At 40.5% G+C, this 16,874-nt stretch overlaps 2 protein-coding genes across 2 annotated transcripts; both read right to left on the bottom strand.

The window, feature by feature from the left end:
- Positions 1 to 208: 208 nt before the first annotated feature.
- LOC102289744 (protein limb expression 1) lies at positions 209 to 6,456 on the bottom strand. Its single transcript, XM_005940115.3, has 6 exons — positions 5,995 to 6,456; positions 5,202 to 5,398; positions 4,431 to 4,571; positions 4,256 to 4,351; positions 3,225 to 3,302; positions 209 to 3,143 (listed from the first exon to the last, which is right to left on the bottom strand). Exons 1-6 carry the CDS (start codon positions 6,068 to 6,070, stop codon positions 2,688 to 2,690), a joined length of 1,044 nt encoding a protein of 347 aa, XP_005940177.1. The 5' UTR covers positions 6,071 to 6,456; the 3' UTR covers positions 209 to 2,687.
- A 90-nt stretch (positions 6,457 to 6,546) lies between these two features.
- riok2 (RIO kinase 2 (yeast)) lies at positions 6,547 to 13,609 on the bottom strand. Its single transcript, XM_005940113.2, has 10 exons — positions 13,412 to 13,609; positions 11,924 to 12,062; positions 11,717 to 11,833; positions 11,406 to 11,581; positions 11,212 to 11,300; positions 10,901 to 11,092; positions 10,716 to 10,808; positions 9,102 to 9,551; positions 7,894 to 7,993; positions 6,547 to 7,572 (listed from the first exon to the last, which is right to left on the bottom strand). The coding sequence occupies exons 1-10, from the start codon at positions 13,475 to 13,477 to the stop codon at positions 7,411 to 7,413; spliced, it is 1,584 nt and encodes a 527-aa protein (XP_005940175.1). The 5' UTR covers positions 13,478 to 13,609; the 3' UTR covers positions 6,547 to 7,410.
- Between the last annotated feature and the right edge of the window lie 3,265 nt (positions 13,610 to 16,874).

Genomic DNA, 16,874 nt, shown 5'->3' with positions numbered 1-16,874 from the left:
TATCAGATCTATATTATTGTAATAGAATCGATACTTTGTTTCAATCCTTTAAGTTCGGCATGTAGCCCACTTAATTGTGTTAAATAGATCATTTTTTAGGAAATAAATAAATATACCTCAAACATGCACTATGAAGTGAGTCATGTCTATTTTATTTATGTCCTATAACACATTTAAACTACAGAAGAGGACCCAAAGTGCTTTAGAAGCAATCTAAGGAACTTGGAAAGAAAAGCGACTGGACTTCTTTAAGTTTCTTGAAGATATTTCATCTCTCGTCCAAGAAGATTCTTTAATCCTAAGAGCAGTTGGTGAAGAGTCCCAGATTTTTAAGCCTTATTGGGAGTGTCCCTAGGAGGGTCATTGACCCATTATTGATCATCAGCCTAATCATAAATCATAAACATTTACATTCCAAGTCTCAATAAACCCAGTTTCAAAATATATGAAAAGCTGAGGGGTGTGTTTTGTTGTGTTAACTAATTGTTCACAGTGATTTAGTTGTAGTTAAAATCAGAATTTGCAAATTCATCATGATTTATCTCATAAATCATTACACAGCACTCTTCCCTACATAAACTGCCATTATAAGTTAAAAGTGTCGGTATCAGTATTGGTATTGGCAATACTGGCCCTCTATTTATTTGGTATCTTCAATACCTAAATTTACAGTATCGCACACCACTGGTCTTCGCTCGTTTTTTCACCTTTTTCCGACACCCTTGCATTTAAATCCAACTTCGGTCGCCTTGTGTACCTGGCCGACTGAACATCAGTCCCTATTCCTTGTTTCACATAATGGTATGATGACAGTCTGTCTTTGCATGGTGTGCCTATCAATGTAAAGTCTCACCCCTGCCTGCTTCTACATACTGACGGGCCATTGATAATTGACATATGAAATTCTCTGGCAGGCCGGATGTGGTCCGCTGGCTGTACGTGTGACACTCCTGCCTTGGATAATTATTTTCACTCACTACAAAGTCATGAATGTCTTTATCTGCAAGTTAGTGGAATCACTGCATAATTTCCTCCATCAACATACTTAAAATCTAAAATTTGACTAATGCATTATGACATAATCAAATTATCACAGTCTGAAATGACACATAGGATATTAAAAAAACAAAAACAAACAAACAAACAAAAAAAGTCACAGGTTATGAGGGCAGAAAAAAACATTCATTTTGAAATGTACTTTTAAAATGACGAAATTAACGTTTCCCCTGAACTATGCATTTGCTATGTGTCCTTTATCAATGTAAAACAATCAAATAACATGTAATAGGTCAGGATATTTCACTGTTCTTAAAAAAACTGACACATTACATGGCAGCCTAGACATGCAGGGAGGAGTGAAGCAGGGAGAACAAGTTTACGTACATACAGTCATGTGAAAAATAGTGTCTAAGCCTTCTATGATTTCCCGTGGAAAACTAAGGACAGCTTGACTGCTTCCATAGGAACTAAAAGGGTGAGCAGCAGCCAGGTGCTGTTAATCAAATGCATTTGATTAACTGACAAACAGAAAGACTCCACTGGCCTCAGTATGTTCAGTGTTACAATTAAAGAAAGACAGAAAGAGTATAAGTTGTTTGGAAAGTTTGCCAGGGGAAAGCCTATTCTGTCTAAAAAGAACATGACAGCACAAGTTGCATCAGAACAAAGGACAAATCTTCTTGAGAGATGAGTCCAAGGTGGAGCTATTTGTTCATAATGCGCAGCACTACATTTGGCAAATCCCAAACGCAGCATATCAGCACAAACACAACTGTCACCACAGTGGTGGAAGGGTGATAGTTTAAGCTTGTTTTGCAGTCACAGGACCTAGGCACCTTGCAGTCCCTGAGTCCACAATGAACTCTAAAACTTTGATCAAATTGTGTCACGTGCCAGGACAATGATTCCAAGCACAACAGCAAATCTACAACAGAATAGCTGAAAAAGGAAAGAATCAATGTGTTTAGTGGCCAAGTCAAAGTCCAGACCTAAACCTGATTGAAATACTGCAGGTGGACTTCAAGAGAGCTGTAGATAACAAATGTTAACAAACTTAAATGAACCAAAGCAAAGTTGTAAAAAAAAAGACTGATAAAGTCAAGTTACTGCTACTAGAGGTGCTTTAGGTAGGACTGCATAGAGTGCTATGAAAATGCTCTTTTGTGACTGTGCATGCTACATTGCTACAAGAATGTGCATAAATAAAATGTAGGACAGTGACAGAGTGCTCTTCATAAAACCCCCCAAAAACAAACAAAAAATTGAGGTCCACGTTAAAAATGTAATTAAGTTTTCTACTATTTAATCTAAATCACTTGAATGCTACATTTATTGTTGTTAAAGCTGCTTATACATTACAGTGAGCCATACTTTTATAGTCACAAACTAAATTGTATGTTAATAATGGTCGGGCATCATAATAACACCTCGACCCAATTTTGTAAAACCTCTTTTTAAACTCTCAGTCATGCTGACAAAAAACATTCTAGTTGCCTTCTGTGTAGCAAATGTAGATGTAGAAGATTTTTTAGCTGCATAGGCAAAGAATACCCTCACTAACTTCTCATATGTAAAATATGACAGAAAACACTTCAGAAAATAGCTTCATGGTTAATCCTAGTGGGCCTTTAGGAGGTATAGAGTTAAATGGCAATATGTTTTGCCCATCCTCTACTTTGTGATTCAGTTTATTCAAAGTCATCTAAAGGCTCAAATGTTTGCTCTGAGCATGGTGAAGGACTATCAGAGAGTCCAGAGGCTTCACAGACTGTTTGCTGTGTGTTTTTATGGACCGGTGGCAAATGGCTTAAGGGTGGGGCTCGCTGGGCTTCTGTTTCCTGGCTGTAAAATGTGTCTAAAGGCAGATGCTCTTGCTTGTATTTGCGACTCAGCGAATGGCTGAAGACCTCAGGTGTGTGGTGAATGTATGCTTGGCTGAGAGCCAAGCTAAGGATCTCTGTTTTTTCCTTGTAGAAGCGCAGCTCTACGCCTCGACGCCGGGCCAACACTAGCTCCCTCTGTGCCACCTGCAACTCAGCTCCGATGAGACCCGGTGATCTCTGCTCCCGTGCGAGCCAATCCAGAGCCATATTGCTGCGCACGTACTCATCAAGTCCTCGCTGAGAGTAATATCTAATCACACTCTGAGATGGAGGAGAGAAAATAGGCCATCATCACTTCATAGATACGGAGATGCTGACACTTAATCAAGCAGGACCCCATACCTGTCGAGAGCACTGTCTTTCCCTCAGAGCTTTCAGAGTCCCGTTCCAGTGCAACAACTGAAAAATTGTCATCATCTCCTACAGAAAGATGAGGTTGAGAAAGAAACACAGTCAGAAAGGAAAGTTTAATGCAGCTCCACGAGTAATGAGTTAAACCTAACAAACCAGATTAGCGTTGTAAGTTTGACAAAGACAAAAATATGAATATTTATTACATGTAAGTGGTTGTTTTGACAAAACTATCACAAATCCTCAAGCACAAGGTATGTTTCACCTCGATTTATAAAACACCAGCTGGGTGAACAGCTGCCATGTGTTGGGAAACTAGTGACATTACTGTTAAACAGAGAGTCCATACATTAACTTAAACCAACATAATTAGACGCAGATGGAAAGTTGTTTCAGGTTGACATCCGTGTTGTACCTGCTGCTCTGTTTACAATTCTGCTGCACTATGAAACCATTTGACACCTCCTGCATTAACTGCAATTATAAATTATACATTCTAGTGACAGCTGCAAAGCTTATACTCAATGCTGCGTGCAGACCTGTGCACAAGTGTGACTACATTTCAGCCCATGTGCATGTGGATAGTGTGTGTATTACTTGGACACAATCCATCTCTATGAGTTGAGTTTTAGCAGGAATGATAATGACCCCATTTCCTTCTACTAATAACCCCTCTGTCTGCAGGCATGTGCTTATTTATACAAAAGGTAGAAATATTAGGTGTTTAATAACACATGTCTCTGCCAGGGTCTGAGAGATATGTAAGAGCAGAACAGAGGGGTAAACGATTCCAAGGAAGGGCAGAATTGCCACCCTGTGGGTGGCCTTTTTTTTTTTTTTTTTATGTTTGCCTTATAATAAACGGTTGATACTTAAATTGTGGGTGTTATTATAAACACTCTATTTATAGTGCAAAGTGGCACTTTACATTGTAAGTGTAATGCTTGGGATCTTTCAGTCTATCTAGTCATGAAGCCATATTTATGTAAAGCAAAAGAAATGAGTGTTTCTTTGTCCTTTACCTGGAACTCCAGCATGCTCCTTCCAATGTAGGAGTGAAGCAGCAAACTGTAGGTTCCTATACTGGTACCCGAATCACATGCATCTTCTACAGAAACCTTTAAACGCATCACAAAGCCTGTTAATACTGAGACATACAAGTTGTAATAATGTGTGTTTGAACTAGCTTACACATACAGCACTGTCTCTGGCCGCCTGACGCAAACTATGAGCGATGAACTCAGGGTCAATGCGTCGACATGGCAACTCATTCACAAGTGAATTCATCAGAGCCACACGAGCCGCGTCCCTCCGAGCTTCTGCTTGAGTTTCACACACCTGAGTATGAGCAGAAAACCAGCAAAGTGCGTCAAAAGGAGTGTGTGGGCCTCAGGCTGCGTCCACATGTCCATAAATGGGCACCCAGTCTTGTATTTTTTTGATAATTTTGCACTTGACTGCAGCTAATCATGGGATCTGAACTCACATCACTATTGAGATTAGGAATTCACAGATACCCAATCATATGCTGCCTCTGAGCTGGGGGCTGCTGTCTGGATCACAATGAGCCCATTGAGAAGCATCATGAGATTTAAACTGAACAACATAATTTTAAAACGACTTTTAAAGTCAGTGTGAAAATGTGAAATTTGATTCTATAACACTTCTATAAAACCAAAAGAATAACATTTTGTTTAAAAGCTTGCTATGGCTTTTATTTGCTGGTAATTTTGTTGAATTGTGCTGGTGCAAAGCAATTTTGTAATATTATTAAAAAGTGAAACAAGTGATAATGTAGCATAAGTTAATACTGTTATTACTATTACTTGCTCTAATTCTGTTATTTATGTACTCAACCTTTAGCATGTAGTGGTATATTTCCTGTAGGGCTTTAAGGATAACAGCTGTTTATTCATATAAGCACATTAGATGAAAGTGTCGTTAGAGCACTGTTGATGTCAAACACACCTTATAGTTACCAAAACAGCTTCCTCCAGGAAGCGTGACATAGCAGACGTACGGAGGACCAGGAGAAGGTGCAGATTCGTACAACAGCAGGCTCTCTGTCTGGCCAGCTCCCTTCCCACCAAAACCATCCGAGTCACTGGAGGAACCATTCAGCTGCTTCTGCTCCCAGAAGTTATGAAGAATGGCCACCACGTTTACTGCACATACATGCATGTCAGCACGAAGATTGAAAATGTTTGTGAAAGGCCACTGTTAGGAATTCTTGCGTTTGTATCAAGGAGATGTTATTCATCTATCTGGGGTTCCCTTATATCATTCTGCTAACTCTCCTGTGTCATCACACTTGCTGAGCAGAAATTTTGACTTAAAAATAGAAATCAGACATCTGTGTTTATCTGCATACCCAGACAGCTTATATTTAAGTAGACTCTGGAACTGAAGGGAAGCACCTCACCACTTGACAATATTAGTATTTCCGAACACTTTTGTGCTCACTTTGACCCAGAAATGGGTTTAAAAGTTCCCAGAGTCCTTTACTTCGTGGCAGGAAAGTCACTTTAGGGCCATTTATGGCAACAGGGAGAACTTAACTCGCATTTATTTGAGCTTTAGAGGAAATGTTACAAAGTAAAACAATGAAACACTCCCCTGACTTTCTTTTAATGTGACGCATTATTGCCTTGCTAGTGGTAAAAACCACTGTTAAGCAGTAAGACTTGTAGCTGTGCTCTAATATCTTCTTTGCTGTAAAAACTAACCTGTAGGTTTGTCACAAAGTTTCTTGCCTACTCACAGTCTTTGGGGCCGGCGCCAGTCTCAGTTTGTGATAAGTACGACATGATGCTCTCCTCCACTTTCACGTCACTCATCTTCTCTCAGCATTTAGTTCCTGCTGCCTCAAACACCTTCAGACCATTCTCTTATTAAAATGATCCACCAAAACAGCACGTCTGACTCTGAGTAGCTAAGTAGAGTAATAACTGAGTAGCCACCACCGTCACCATGGCTCAAAATTAGAAGGAACCTCCACTCCCCTTTCTCCACCTCCCCAAATCCCCCTCCTCCTCGTCTGTTTGACCATCTCGCCAGGGCTTCTCTTTTGAAGCAGACCACCTTTGTCACCCTCTCTGCCAATTAGCTCAGAGGGCCCCTCGGTCCTCTTGTACATGCACACACACAGAGGTGCAGAGCTGGAATGCTGAGCCCCTCCTCTGGGGCTGTGCAGCTGCCTAATCCTTGAGCACAGTCGGACGGTTTAAACTCGACCTAGCAGCCAAGTTGAAACCACAATTTTTTATAATGAAAAAAAAAAAACATAAGAGGAAATTATGTGAAGAGGTCCAGCTTAAAAAAAAAAAAAAATGCCCGTTCTCAGGATTACAGCGAAAATTTTTACCCAGGCCTTTTTTGGATATGTGGGGGGTGGGATATTTTTGACTTCACACGCAAATTTGGGCCCACTGAGCTTCACTCACTCTGTTCACTATGAAAGGCCATTGTTCATGTGTGAATTCAGACGCTCTCTGAAAGCCTCCTACGCATAAATTAACTGAATTTGAAGAAAAACATGTTTCGTTTTCTTCCTTCGGACTGCCTCAATATGTAGCCCATCCATTTCCGTCACTCTTTCATGATTAATGCGTTGGTGTGTGCTCTCTGTGAATGTGCACCATTTGAATTTTAAATCCCTGTCCACGTTAGTCACTTTGTAAGCAGCACATCCAGACTGAGCATGAACCTTTGACTCTGTAACAGGAAGCTAATTAACATTGTTCAATCTGTTGTAGAGCTCGTGTAGGTATCAGCACACACACACAAAATGAAGCACTAACACAGTGATAAATAAGTGTTTTGTGAAAACAAGTGCCTTTATTTAATAAGAAACACACTTCCATAGTTTAATCATACTGTTTTGCTATATTAAGCAGTCCATATTTGTGTATGCAAGCAACAAAATTTTACTTAAGTTTAAAAAGAAAACCAAGAGATTTTATGAGAACAGCATCCAAAACAGTTTTCACTTTATGTGACCTCCACTTTGATTTCTCTGTGATGATTCAAATAAGCTGAGTTTTTGAATAAATACACAGTATTTATTAATTGTGTTTACAACTTCAGACAAAAAAAATTCAAAAAGCCAAAAAAAAAGAAAGAAAAAAAAAAGAAAAAAGGGTGTATTGATTGATGAATTTCATCAATGCTGTTCTCTTTATCCCCAGAATTCGCTGGTCTCCATGCTAGACTTGATGTTATTTTGGTTTTCCCTCCTGGATTTGGTTTCCAAGTTGGCCTCACCCTTCTGTAGACGTCTCCTCTGCGCCGCCTTCTGCTGTTTGGTGAGCTGCCTCCGCACCTTCTGACGGATTACCTCCTGCAGGACACACGATAACAACAACAGGTCATAACAGATGAATATACTCACCTCCTGTCTCTGAAAGCCAGACACAACACTGTGCTGGCATGTTGTTTCTGTGTTAATTCACCTTCTTACAAACTGAAGCTCTTTAGCAACACCTACGGGACATTTCAAGATTTTCCTCAAAACTGTATAATGTGTCTGCTGCAGTGTTGGCTGAAACTTCCAAATAATGAAGACATCAAATCTGTCACCATGTTTCTGGTTACTGGGTAGATTAGGAGAGTGTCCCTGTCAACCAGATATATCAACAGTGTAAATCTATGTTATACTTACTGGTGGTATGGTAGAGCAGCTCCCTGTGCTTCCCATCGTGGCCTCACTGTCTGTCCTTTTCCTCCTGTGCTCTACAATTTGTAGAAGACTATCTGCATCTCTGCAGGGAGATAAAAATTACATCATAGCAAAGCACATAAATGTACTGTAATGTACATACTTCATTAAACCAGCTTAATTTGACACAAATTAGCATAAATTTTGATTCATTGTCTCTATAATTCACTAACAATTCAGAAAAAAATATTTCTGGCTTGTCTCAATAATACTTTGCCAAACAATCCTATTAAAGCCTCAGATCCACGGGATAAGAGACTGCTTTGGTTACTAGGGAAAAACGTATATTCTCTGACAGGTTGCAGAGTGGTTGTTGCCTGTCATTAGGCTGCTTTGCTGCACCAGAAAGAAACCTTTTAACTGCTCTGATCGCTAGCAGGTTGCTGCAGTTGCCTGTAGTTTGCATGGAAGACACAGACTTGTCCTCAAACACTCACCATTTACTCTGAGCTGTACTGAAACTTGAAAAAGCATGGGACAAACCAAAAACGAATGCACAGCTTCAAGGTTTACGATGCAGATTACTGTTACCACCAACACGTTTCAAAAGGAAAATGTTCCATTAGTCTTACATAGTTTCACTACCGTAGTTGGCATCTTTTGTCTAAAGTACTTGTAAATGTAGCAGTGACCAAAGCAATAACATGAAGGTTTCAGTGCAGTACTATACCTCTTTACAACCGATTTCACACTAGTGAGTGCCAGCAAACATTTGCCGACCGATTGCAGAAAACACCCTTTTCCCTTGCAAGTGGCAGCTGCCAGAGGATCACAGACAAGTCTCTAGCCCTGAGTCAATAGGGTTTAGCAACTGATTTTAGATTACCAGCAACCCCCACAACTACTTGTCAACCTGTCAGGTACAACAAAATTTACTAACCAGTGGTTGCCAGAAGGTCTGTGACTGGTCTTTAGACTGCTATGATTGGGGCTTTATTAGCCAGCTGCAGACTTATTTGAACATTACAAAACACAAATGGTCACATAAAAGGACATACCACACAGATGAGCTAAGCAGTTCATCAGCAGTTGTCTTATATTTCCCATATGCCGTTTTCCTGCAGTACCATTTATCTAATAGTGGCACATAATCATCAAAGAATAATCTTCATTTTGGGGGTTTTATTGTGTTGGCTATCCACTGCTTTTACCTGAAAGGTTTAAACTCCTTGTTGGAGGCAGAAAGGTCTGCCAGCTCTGGGAACTCATCCTCTGCTTCCTCCAACTCTTCATCTAACTGCTTCTCTGTTTCTTCATCACCTGGAGGCGAAGATGCAGTCTCAGTCTCTTGATCCTCTTGAACCTTGTTCTTACTCTTTTCACCGTCCTGATCTTGTGTCTCTGCAGGTGTTTCGCTGATTCGTAATCCCTCCAGTTCCAGCATTGCATGTTTATATTCATCCATGTCCACAGCCTCCTCTCTTTCCTCATCTGTTGCCTCTTTGGCATCCTCGTCATCATTGTCACCGTCGTCGTCGTTCTCCTCCTCCTCCTCCTCCTCATCGTCCTCAGGTCCAGCTGGGTGTAGCAATGCACCATCTCGCTCCATGTCTTTCGTAAAGCCACTGGCTGAGACTTCAACATCTAGAGAATATGACCGCCTTTGGAAAGAAACAGGAGATCATGTTAGAACTGCTTTTCAGTTCAGAGTCCGGCCTCCACATTTACCATTTAAAATGTAATTCAGTTCCCTGTATTCATACATGTTTGTTATGTTTTGACTAGGGATGGGTACCGGTATCTGACATAAACGGTAGTAACCAGACCGAAAAGCAGCGCACATTTCGGTGCTTTATTTCAGTGCTTTTTTTTCCTGAGCTGTGATACACTTTAGATTCTAGCCAATCATTTTACGTTTCCGAGGATAGTAGGCGGGTCCAGGTACGTACGTTCTTTTAGAGCAGAGCTACAGATTAAAAATGCCCAAGGCGAAGCGGTCAAAAGTCTGGCTGTACTTCACAGCAAAATATGCAAACTCAGCAGCCTGCAACAAGTGCTTTAAGCTGATACTGTGATACTGTCAAAGGAGGTAACACCTCGAATCCGATGAAACACCTGGCGACGCATAGCGTTTTTTTAAAAAGCCGAGAAATGCGCCGTATTTGATAGCTTGCTGCGAGACCTCACACCGAGCACATCTACTGCGGGTGTGGTGCCTGTTATCGGACCCGGAGTTAGCAACATCCCCCAAAAACCCGAAGAGGAGAGTCCTGGCCCCTAGCCCTGCCAGTGTAGCAGAAATGATGACGGATGATGATGCAGCAGCAGCCGTTCTTCTCTGCGTGAGTAGCTTAATGTTGTTCGTGTGTAATTTACGTTGAGTAGGCTAACCACGTTATTACATTAATGCATGTAAGGTGAACTAGCAAACATCATCATAGCTACATGCGGCTGTCTTCTTGTTTGATGGCAGATACTCCCTTCACCCTGGCCAAAAAGGCTAAAATGACCAAAGAAAAAGTGGAAAATTACATGAGAGGTTTTGAAAGTTTGTGTTTTTTCCATTGTTTAAGCACTGCTTCCAGCCAAGAGTGATACCATATATGCCACCATAGCTGCAGAAAAGGCTAACATTGTTATCTTTTTACAAAAAAACAGCTGAACATGAGAGGTTTTTGGACCAATTTTGTGTTCTCCATTCTTTAAGCACCGGTTTGAGCACCGTTTAAACACCGTTTCAAAAGTACCGGTTTGGCACCAGTATTGGATAAAACCTAAACGATACCCATCCCTAGTTTTGACTAAAATAAAGTACAAGCAGTTACCTGATGTCTTTGAAAGTTGGAAAGAGCTCGCTTTCATAATTGAATCGCTTTGCAAAGAAGTCGCGGATACATTTGACGTCTCGATCAAAGTACCTACAAAAAGGAGTTGTAAAAGTAGACAATTATAAGTTGTATGCTTTGATACTTTTAACTGCCAACTTTAAAACTCGAGCAAATAAACCCACCATTCAGCATTGGGGTGTGATGTAGACACCATCTGAGGGAAGTCAATCATTGTTATGTGGTCCTGGTCATCCAACATGAGGTTGAACTCGTTAAAATCTCCATGAATCAGGCCATGATTGGCCAGTTTGACTATGAGGTCCATGAACTCACTGTACAAGGCTGATGGATCCTGTAATTCATGAACCTGACACCTAGTAGAGTGAGACAATGCACACAAATTATGGAAGAAACCCCCCCCCAGTAGGAACAGTACGTTATTTCTATTTTAATATACAAATAAAAAGAGGAAATCAATGGCTTGTTAACATACAGCGGATATCCATTGATGAGCTCCATCACTACAGCATGTCTGTTATAATCCACAGGTTTGGGAACTGGAAAGCCTCGATCGTACAATGCCTGGGATTAAAGAGGAGACAGACATTAAAATCCTCCAACAAAACAGTTTTTTCTATCACACTTGTAAGTGGTCCAGAACAGACTCTCACTCATTTGGTTCATTACCTTCATGTAGGCAAACTCCTTCATGGCAGAGAGGCGGGAGAGATAGAGCCAGGACATGTTCTTCCTGTGTTTGTGGTAATCTCTCTTGTTCTTCAGATTCCTGAAAGATGTACGCCCCAACCTGTGCAGCTTCAGAGCATACTGCTCTCCGCTTGGACTCGCCACAATATATATATCTACATGCAAGGTGAACAGAAAGAAAGAAATATTTATATAAACATGAGCACATAAAAGATTGACGGTAAAAGCCTGAAAACCTGAAAGAAAACACATTATGATTATAAATTTAAAAAACAAAACACAACACTTACCCGACTCTTTGCCAACACCCATTTGGTTGCCAACAGAAATGATTATTTCTCTGGCGCACAAAGTCTTTAAGGCCAAGTAGTCATATCCTCCATAATTCAACTTGTAACCCTGGACAGCTGAGATCAACACACGCCATCATGTTAGAAAGCTAATCACTTACATCATAACTTGTGAGACAAAGCTAGTGTTTTTGTAAGTTTTCTTACTCTTGGTGCGCTCATAGACCACGAGCTTGTGTTTCACAAGCTCTCTGAGGATCTTGTTGCAGCCACCGTGCTTGAGGCTTGCAATGGAAGACAGAAGACTTACTGGAACAATCTCATGGTTTTTCATCCCCATCTCAACCTGCGTGAAAAATTATCATCATTGTCATCAAAATTATCATCACCAGTGAGCTGACAGATTAAATTACAAGCTTATCTGCGTTGTAATGTATATTTCAGGAAAAACAGCCTTTGCTCATTCCTTCTATGTCCTTAAAATTCCCATGTTAAATTCTTCTTCCAGTTACTTCCTTCAGGGGTTACCACAACAGATCATATGCCTCCATCTCACCCTATTCCTAGCATCCTCCATTGACTCACCAATCTTTGCTTGTCCTCCTTCACTAGATCCATACTCTGTGGTCATCTTCTTTACCTCCTGGCTGGCCACTCCATATTCAACATCCTTCGCTCAATACATCTATTAGCCCTCTGCACATGTATCAAGTTTGCCTCACCACCTTAGTCTCCAAACTGCTCAGCCTGAGCTGTCCCTTTGATGTAATGATTAGATGTTTCTAATCCTGTCCTTCCTGGTCACTCCCAACAACAATATTAGTCTCTTCAGGTATGCCACCTCCAGCTCAGCTTCCTGTCTGTTTTTAGTGCCACTATCTCCAAATCATACATTATAGCAGGTCTTACTGTAAACCTCCCCTTTCCCTTAACCTGGAGAGCTGTTCCCACCATTTTGCTACCTCTTTTGCTACCTCTCCAGACTCTTCCACCTGCTCCCTACTTTCACTACAGAGTTCATAATATCATCTGCAGATATCATAGGTCACGATAATCCATAGATCAATGAAGGAGGGCATGCAGCAAAACCCAGGACCCTAATTTTGTGCCTAAAAGACTGAAAACAAACACTAACTTTAGAAGAAAGCTGCTTTAATGGTCTAACACATATCACAAGGAACATATTAGCCTCAATGGCAGACAAATCCCTATAGGGCAACTGAAGTGCTGCAGCAGCAATTTCACATTACAGATATGAGGTAGATAAAGCAAGGATTAATACATATGCAGATCAAGCGACTCTTCAGAGCTAGTGTGCACAGGACAAGTACGTATGCTTGGCAACCAATGTCGCCAGTGGTTTGTTTGTTACTAATGACAGATCCCAAACTCAGAATATTTCTACCACTGACACTCATATTTTGAAATTAATTGTTTTAAATATGCGTCTTGCGAATCCACCATCAGTCACTAAACCACAGGAGTACAGTGAAACGATGTTCCGTTTACCTAACATGAACTATGAATGCCTGTGTATGTGTGCTCGCCTTCATTACAACTACATTAACATCTCGCATGCTGCTGTAACAGTGGCATGTGTAAAAGTTCATTAATGAGCAATAACCAGCTGACCAAGCGCTGGCTTAGCACAGGCTAACCAACTGGGACCGAATTAGCAGTTAGCTTTGTACTTACCGCAGTAAGGACTCGGAAGTCATCTCGGGATAAATATCTCAATATCACAACATTTAACTTTCCCATATTTTAGCCGACACACACACGGTTACACTGAGCTAGCTCTTCAAGCTTTTTTTAACCTAAAGGTGCCGCATTTCTTGTAAACACACGTGCAAGGCGGAAGTTCTAGGAACGGAAAAGACGTCACTTCTGGCTCTAGAAAAACTGACGCCGGATTGGACGCTGCGGCAAGTACCCTGACCTCCAATCACAGCAGAGTCCACTGTGTCCCGCCGGCAGATTGAAACGTGCCAGAATGGATTTGCTGGAGGGACAAAGTTTTAACTCTTATTAGCCAAAACAGGGGCGCATCTACTGCATCTACTGTAGGGGCATATGATGGGATGTGCCACCCTAAAATAATCTCTTGTCCCCCCTAGTGTCACCCTAGTTTTCCATATTACAATGTTGTCTATTTATAATAAAACAAGGAATAAAAACAGTCATGGCCAGGGGGCAACAGAAATTAAAATATAACTATAAAAATAAAATTCTAGTAGACACAATCTGCACAAATCCTGAAAAACACTAAAAGTCTGTTTAAAATATTAAAACAGCCAGTGTCCCAAACATCCTCTTCAATCCCTTACTTCAGTCCCAAACTACTAATAGAAAGAAGAACATTGACTGTCATTTATTTTTTAAAATACTAGTCTTATCTCATTTGTCATTTGGGTCAGTACTTACCCTGGGTGAGCAGAACTCTCAACTCTACCTGCCACTGATCAGAACGCTCCCCTGCCACCTCCAGGCACTCACCTGACGGGTGTCCCTGCACTTCACCATCCTCTGCAGACTTTTTTCTTGGTGAATCGAAGCAAATCAACAATAATAATCAAAAATAAGTAAAAAAGCAAGGGAATACAAATGAGCTGTGATTCACCTTCACAGTGGCTTACTGGAAGACAGAATAAGGTCACTGGTAAGGTTATTAGTAACCAGTGTTGGTCAAGTTACTTTAAAAAAGTAATCAGTAACTAATTACTGATTACTTCACCCCAAAAGTAATCCTGTTACTTTACTGATTACTTATTTTTTAAAGTAATTAGTTACTTAGTTACTTTTTAAAAACATTTTAGCCCAATCTTTTTCTGCATAATCCATCATACAAAATGTAATCAAATGGAAAAGTCTCTTTTTAAAACTTGTTTTATTAGTTTTAATCTTTTAACTTTATGCATCAAGCAAAAATTAAATTATATGCAACATTCTCTGACTGGAAGAAATTTGTTTAACATTTAAACCTATTTTCTGCACATTCCAGCACATAAAATAAAATAGTTTTTTGTGTTTACACTCACTCTTTCAAATAGATGCAAGTAAAACACAGCAGAAAATAAATAAAATCAAAGACTCAGCGGTCCTGTTGCTCTATTTTCACCTGTATAGCAGGAGTGGGGCAGGCGGAGGTTTGCCCTGGTGCAGGTGTGTCGCAGCTGTCATGTCAGTGGAAGAATCCGTGAGTTTCTCTGTGAATTTCACATTCCCATGGCAGCGTACTCAGTGCTTGTGCGGAAGTTTAGGGGTTTATTTTTCGCTGTAAAAAGAAGTTTTCTTCGAACAGCAGACGCTAATGTTTTTGTCACTTTTTCCGGAATCAAAGTCAAAGTAAGGTCAGTACTTCCACACTTTAAATGCTGCATGCTCATACTCTCTCCCGCACTTGATATATTATCCATTGTTGATCTGCACACAGCTGATGCCACGAACGTAGCACTCGCTCGTCATTGTCATGAGACACTCTTGCAAAAAAATCACGGTTTTAGTAACACAGTAACGCAGCGTGCTCACGGGAAAGTAACAGTAATCTAATTACCTTTTTTGCTATAGTAATCCCTTACTTTGCTCGTTAATTGAAAAAAGTAATCGGATTACAGCAACACGCTACTGCCCATCTCTGTTAGTAACACTTGTGTTTTCCCTATTATTCAACTCTGGTAAACGGACTGGTACTTTCATAGAGCCTTTCTACACAGTTAAGCATGCAAAGTGGTTTCCTCAACCCAAACACACACACACACACACACACACACACACACACACACACACACACACACACACACGCCCCTTTTATCTACGCCTAAGCACTTTCTAACACACACACAGTCATGCTGTGGTTGATGCTTCAGGGGTAAATCAGGATTCAGTATTTTATCTGAGGATGCCTTGGTAGACAAGTAGATGACTCAGGGCTCAAATCACTGACCTTCCAATTGGTAGACAACTCACTCTATCAACGATCGGTCCAATATCACCCAAACCTTTTTCTCACCTGATGAAAAGGCCAGATAAATGTTTTGTAAAAGAGTATAGAATAAAAATATGGCAGTAGGTTTGAATGTTGAGTGGTATGGAGTCCTGCTGTCATGATAGCTAAGAAATATCTGTAAAAGCTGAACTGCAGGAAACACTGTGTCAACCCTGTGAAATCTGAAGGTCAGGTGTGTGTGTGGGAGAAAGTGTTGAAGAGAGATTTACTGGCAGGTTTTTGAATGCCCTACAGCAGGTTAGGTACACAGACACATTACTCATCCTGCTCTCCCACACACTGGAGCCTCTTTGGGAAAGTTGAGTATAGAACTACACAGTAAGACTGACAGAAAGCTCTAGAAAAAGATGTTTCAAGGTGCAGGAACCTCTCTGGCAACACATATGATAACACGCACAGAACCACTTTAGCACAGGGTACATGAATGTGCTTCCTTAATAATAGCACCTATGCATTTACAATTATATCATGTTTTGACCATTTGTTCTAAAGCTTTCCTGTAAATCCAAAGACTATAGAAACTCATCATCATTATATAAACAAAAAGATAGTTTGTTCACAAACTGTGAACAATATTATGTAGTTCATAATAGTTTTTGTCTTTTGTTAAATGGAAGCCTGAGTCTGGATTATCACTGAATTACTTACATTAACCAAGACCGGAAGGCTGGAGTTCAGCTTGCTGGTAAGTTTGTCTTCAAATTGTCTTCTTGTTTTATGTAATTCCTTCTGGGATTTGGATCCAACAAGTTAAGCATGTATATTATGCACACACACAAACACACATGCAGCTATTGTTGAATGAAGACATTGATCTGACACATGTAAAATGTGGCCCATTGTGTTTATTGTTCCCCCCCATCTCCCAACCCTGTGTTCTCAAAAGGGAACAGAGGATTAGGAGATGATGGAGGAAATTGAAAGTTGGGGGGAGGTTGCAAGTTTCTTGCAACTTTTCTCCACGTCTTCTAATTGTGCTTGTTTTTCTTCAAGCTTGTCTTTCAGTTCTTTAAATGTTGCCTCCTCTATTAGCTTTGCCTTGTTCATATCTGTATTTATCTGTTCTACTTTCTTGTGCATGTCTTCTAAGTGCTGGTTTCTCTTCTGGATTTCTTGAAGTGTACACTGCAGGTCTTCATGTGTTTTCTGTTA

This window comes from Haplochromis burtoni, unplaced genomic scaffold (assembly GCF_018398535.1).
Source record: "Haplochromis burtoni strain Fernald_Lab_line unplaced genomic scaffold, NCSU_Asbu1 Contig_276, whole genome shotgun sequence".
Classification (NCBI taxonomy): domain Eukaryota; kingdom Metazoa; phylum Chordata; class Actinopteri; order Cichliformes; family Cichlidae; genus Haplochromis; species Haplochromis burtoni.
The sequence above is the reverse complement of the archived record's forward strand: the minus strand, read 5'-3'. Positions and strand labels throughout refer to the sequence as shown.

Excerpts from the sequence above, each read along its gene's own strand:
- riok2 (XM_005940113.2), bottom strand. The coding sequence starts at position 13,477 with ATGGGAAAGTTAAATGTTGTGATATTGAGATATTTATCCCGAGATGAC. Across the intron at positions 11,834-11,923 it reads GGTCTATGAGCGCACCAAGA|CTGTCCAGGGTTACAAGTTG; the intron begins GTAAGAAAACTT and ends TGTTGATCTCAG. Across the intron at positions 10,809-10,900 it reads TCACACCCCAATGCTGAATG|GTACTTTGATCGAGACGTCA; the intron begins GTGGGTTTATTT and ends TCCTTTTTGTAG.
- LOC102289744 (XM_005940115.3), bottom strand. The coding sequence starts at position 6,070 with ATGAGTGACGTGAAAGTGGAGGAGAGCATCATGTCGTACTTATCACAA. Across the intron at positions 4,352-4,430 it reads AGGCGGCCAGAGACAGTGCT|GTTTCTGTAGAAGATGCATG; the intron begins GTATGTGTAAGC and ends ATGCGTTTAAAG. Across the intron at positions 3,144-3,224 it reads AAAGACAGTGCTCTCGACAG|AGTGTGATTAGATATTACTC; the intron begins GTATGGGGTCCT and ends CCTCCATCTCAG.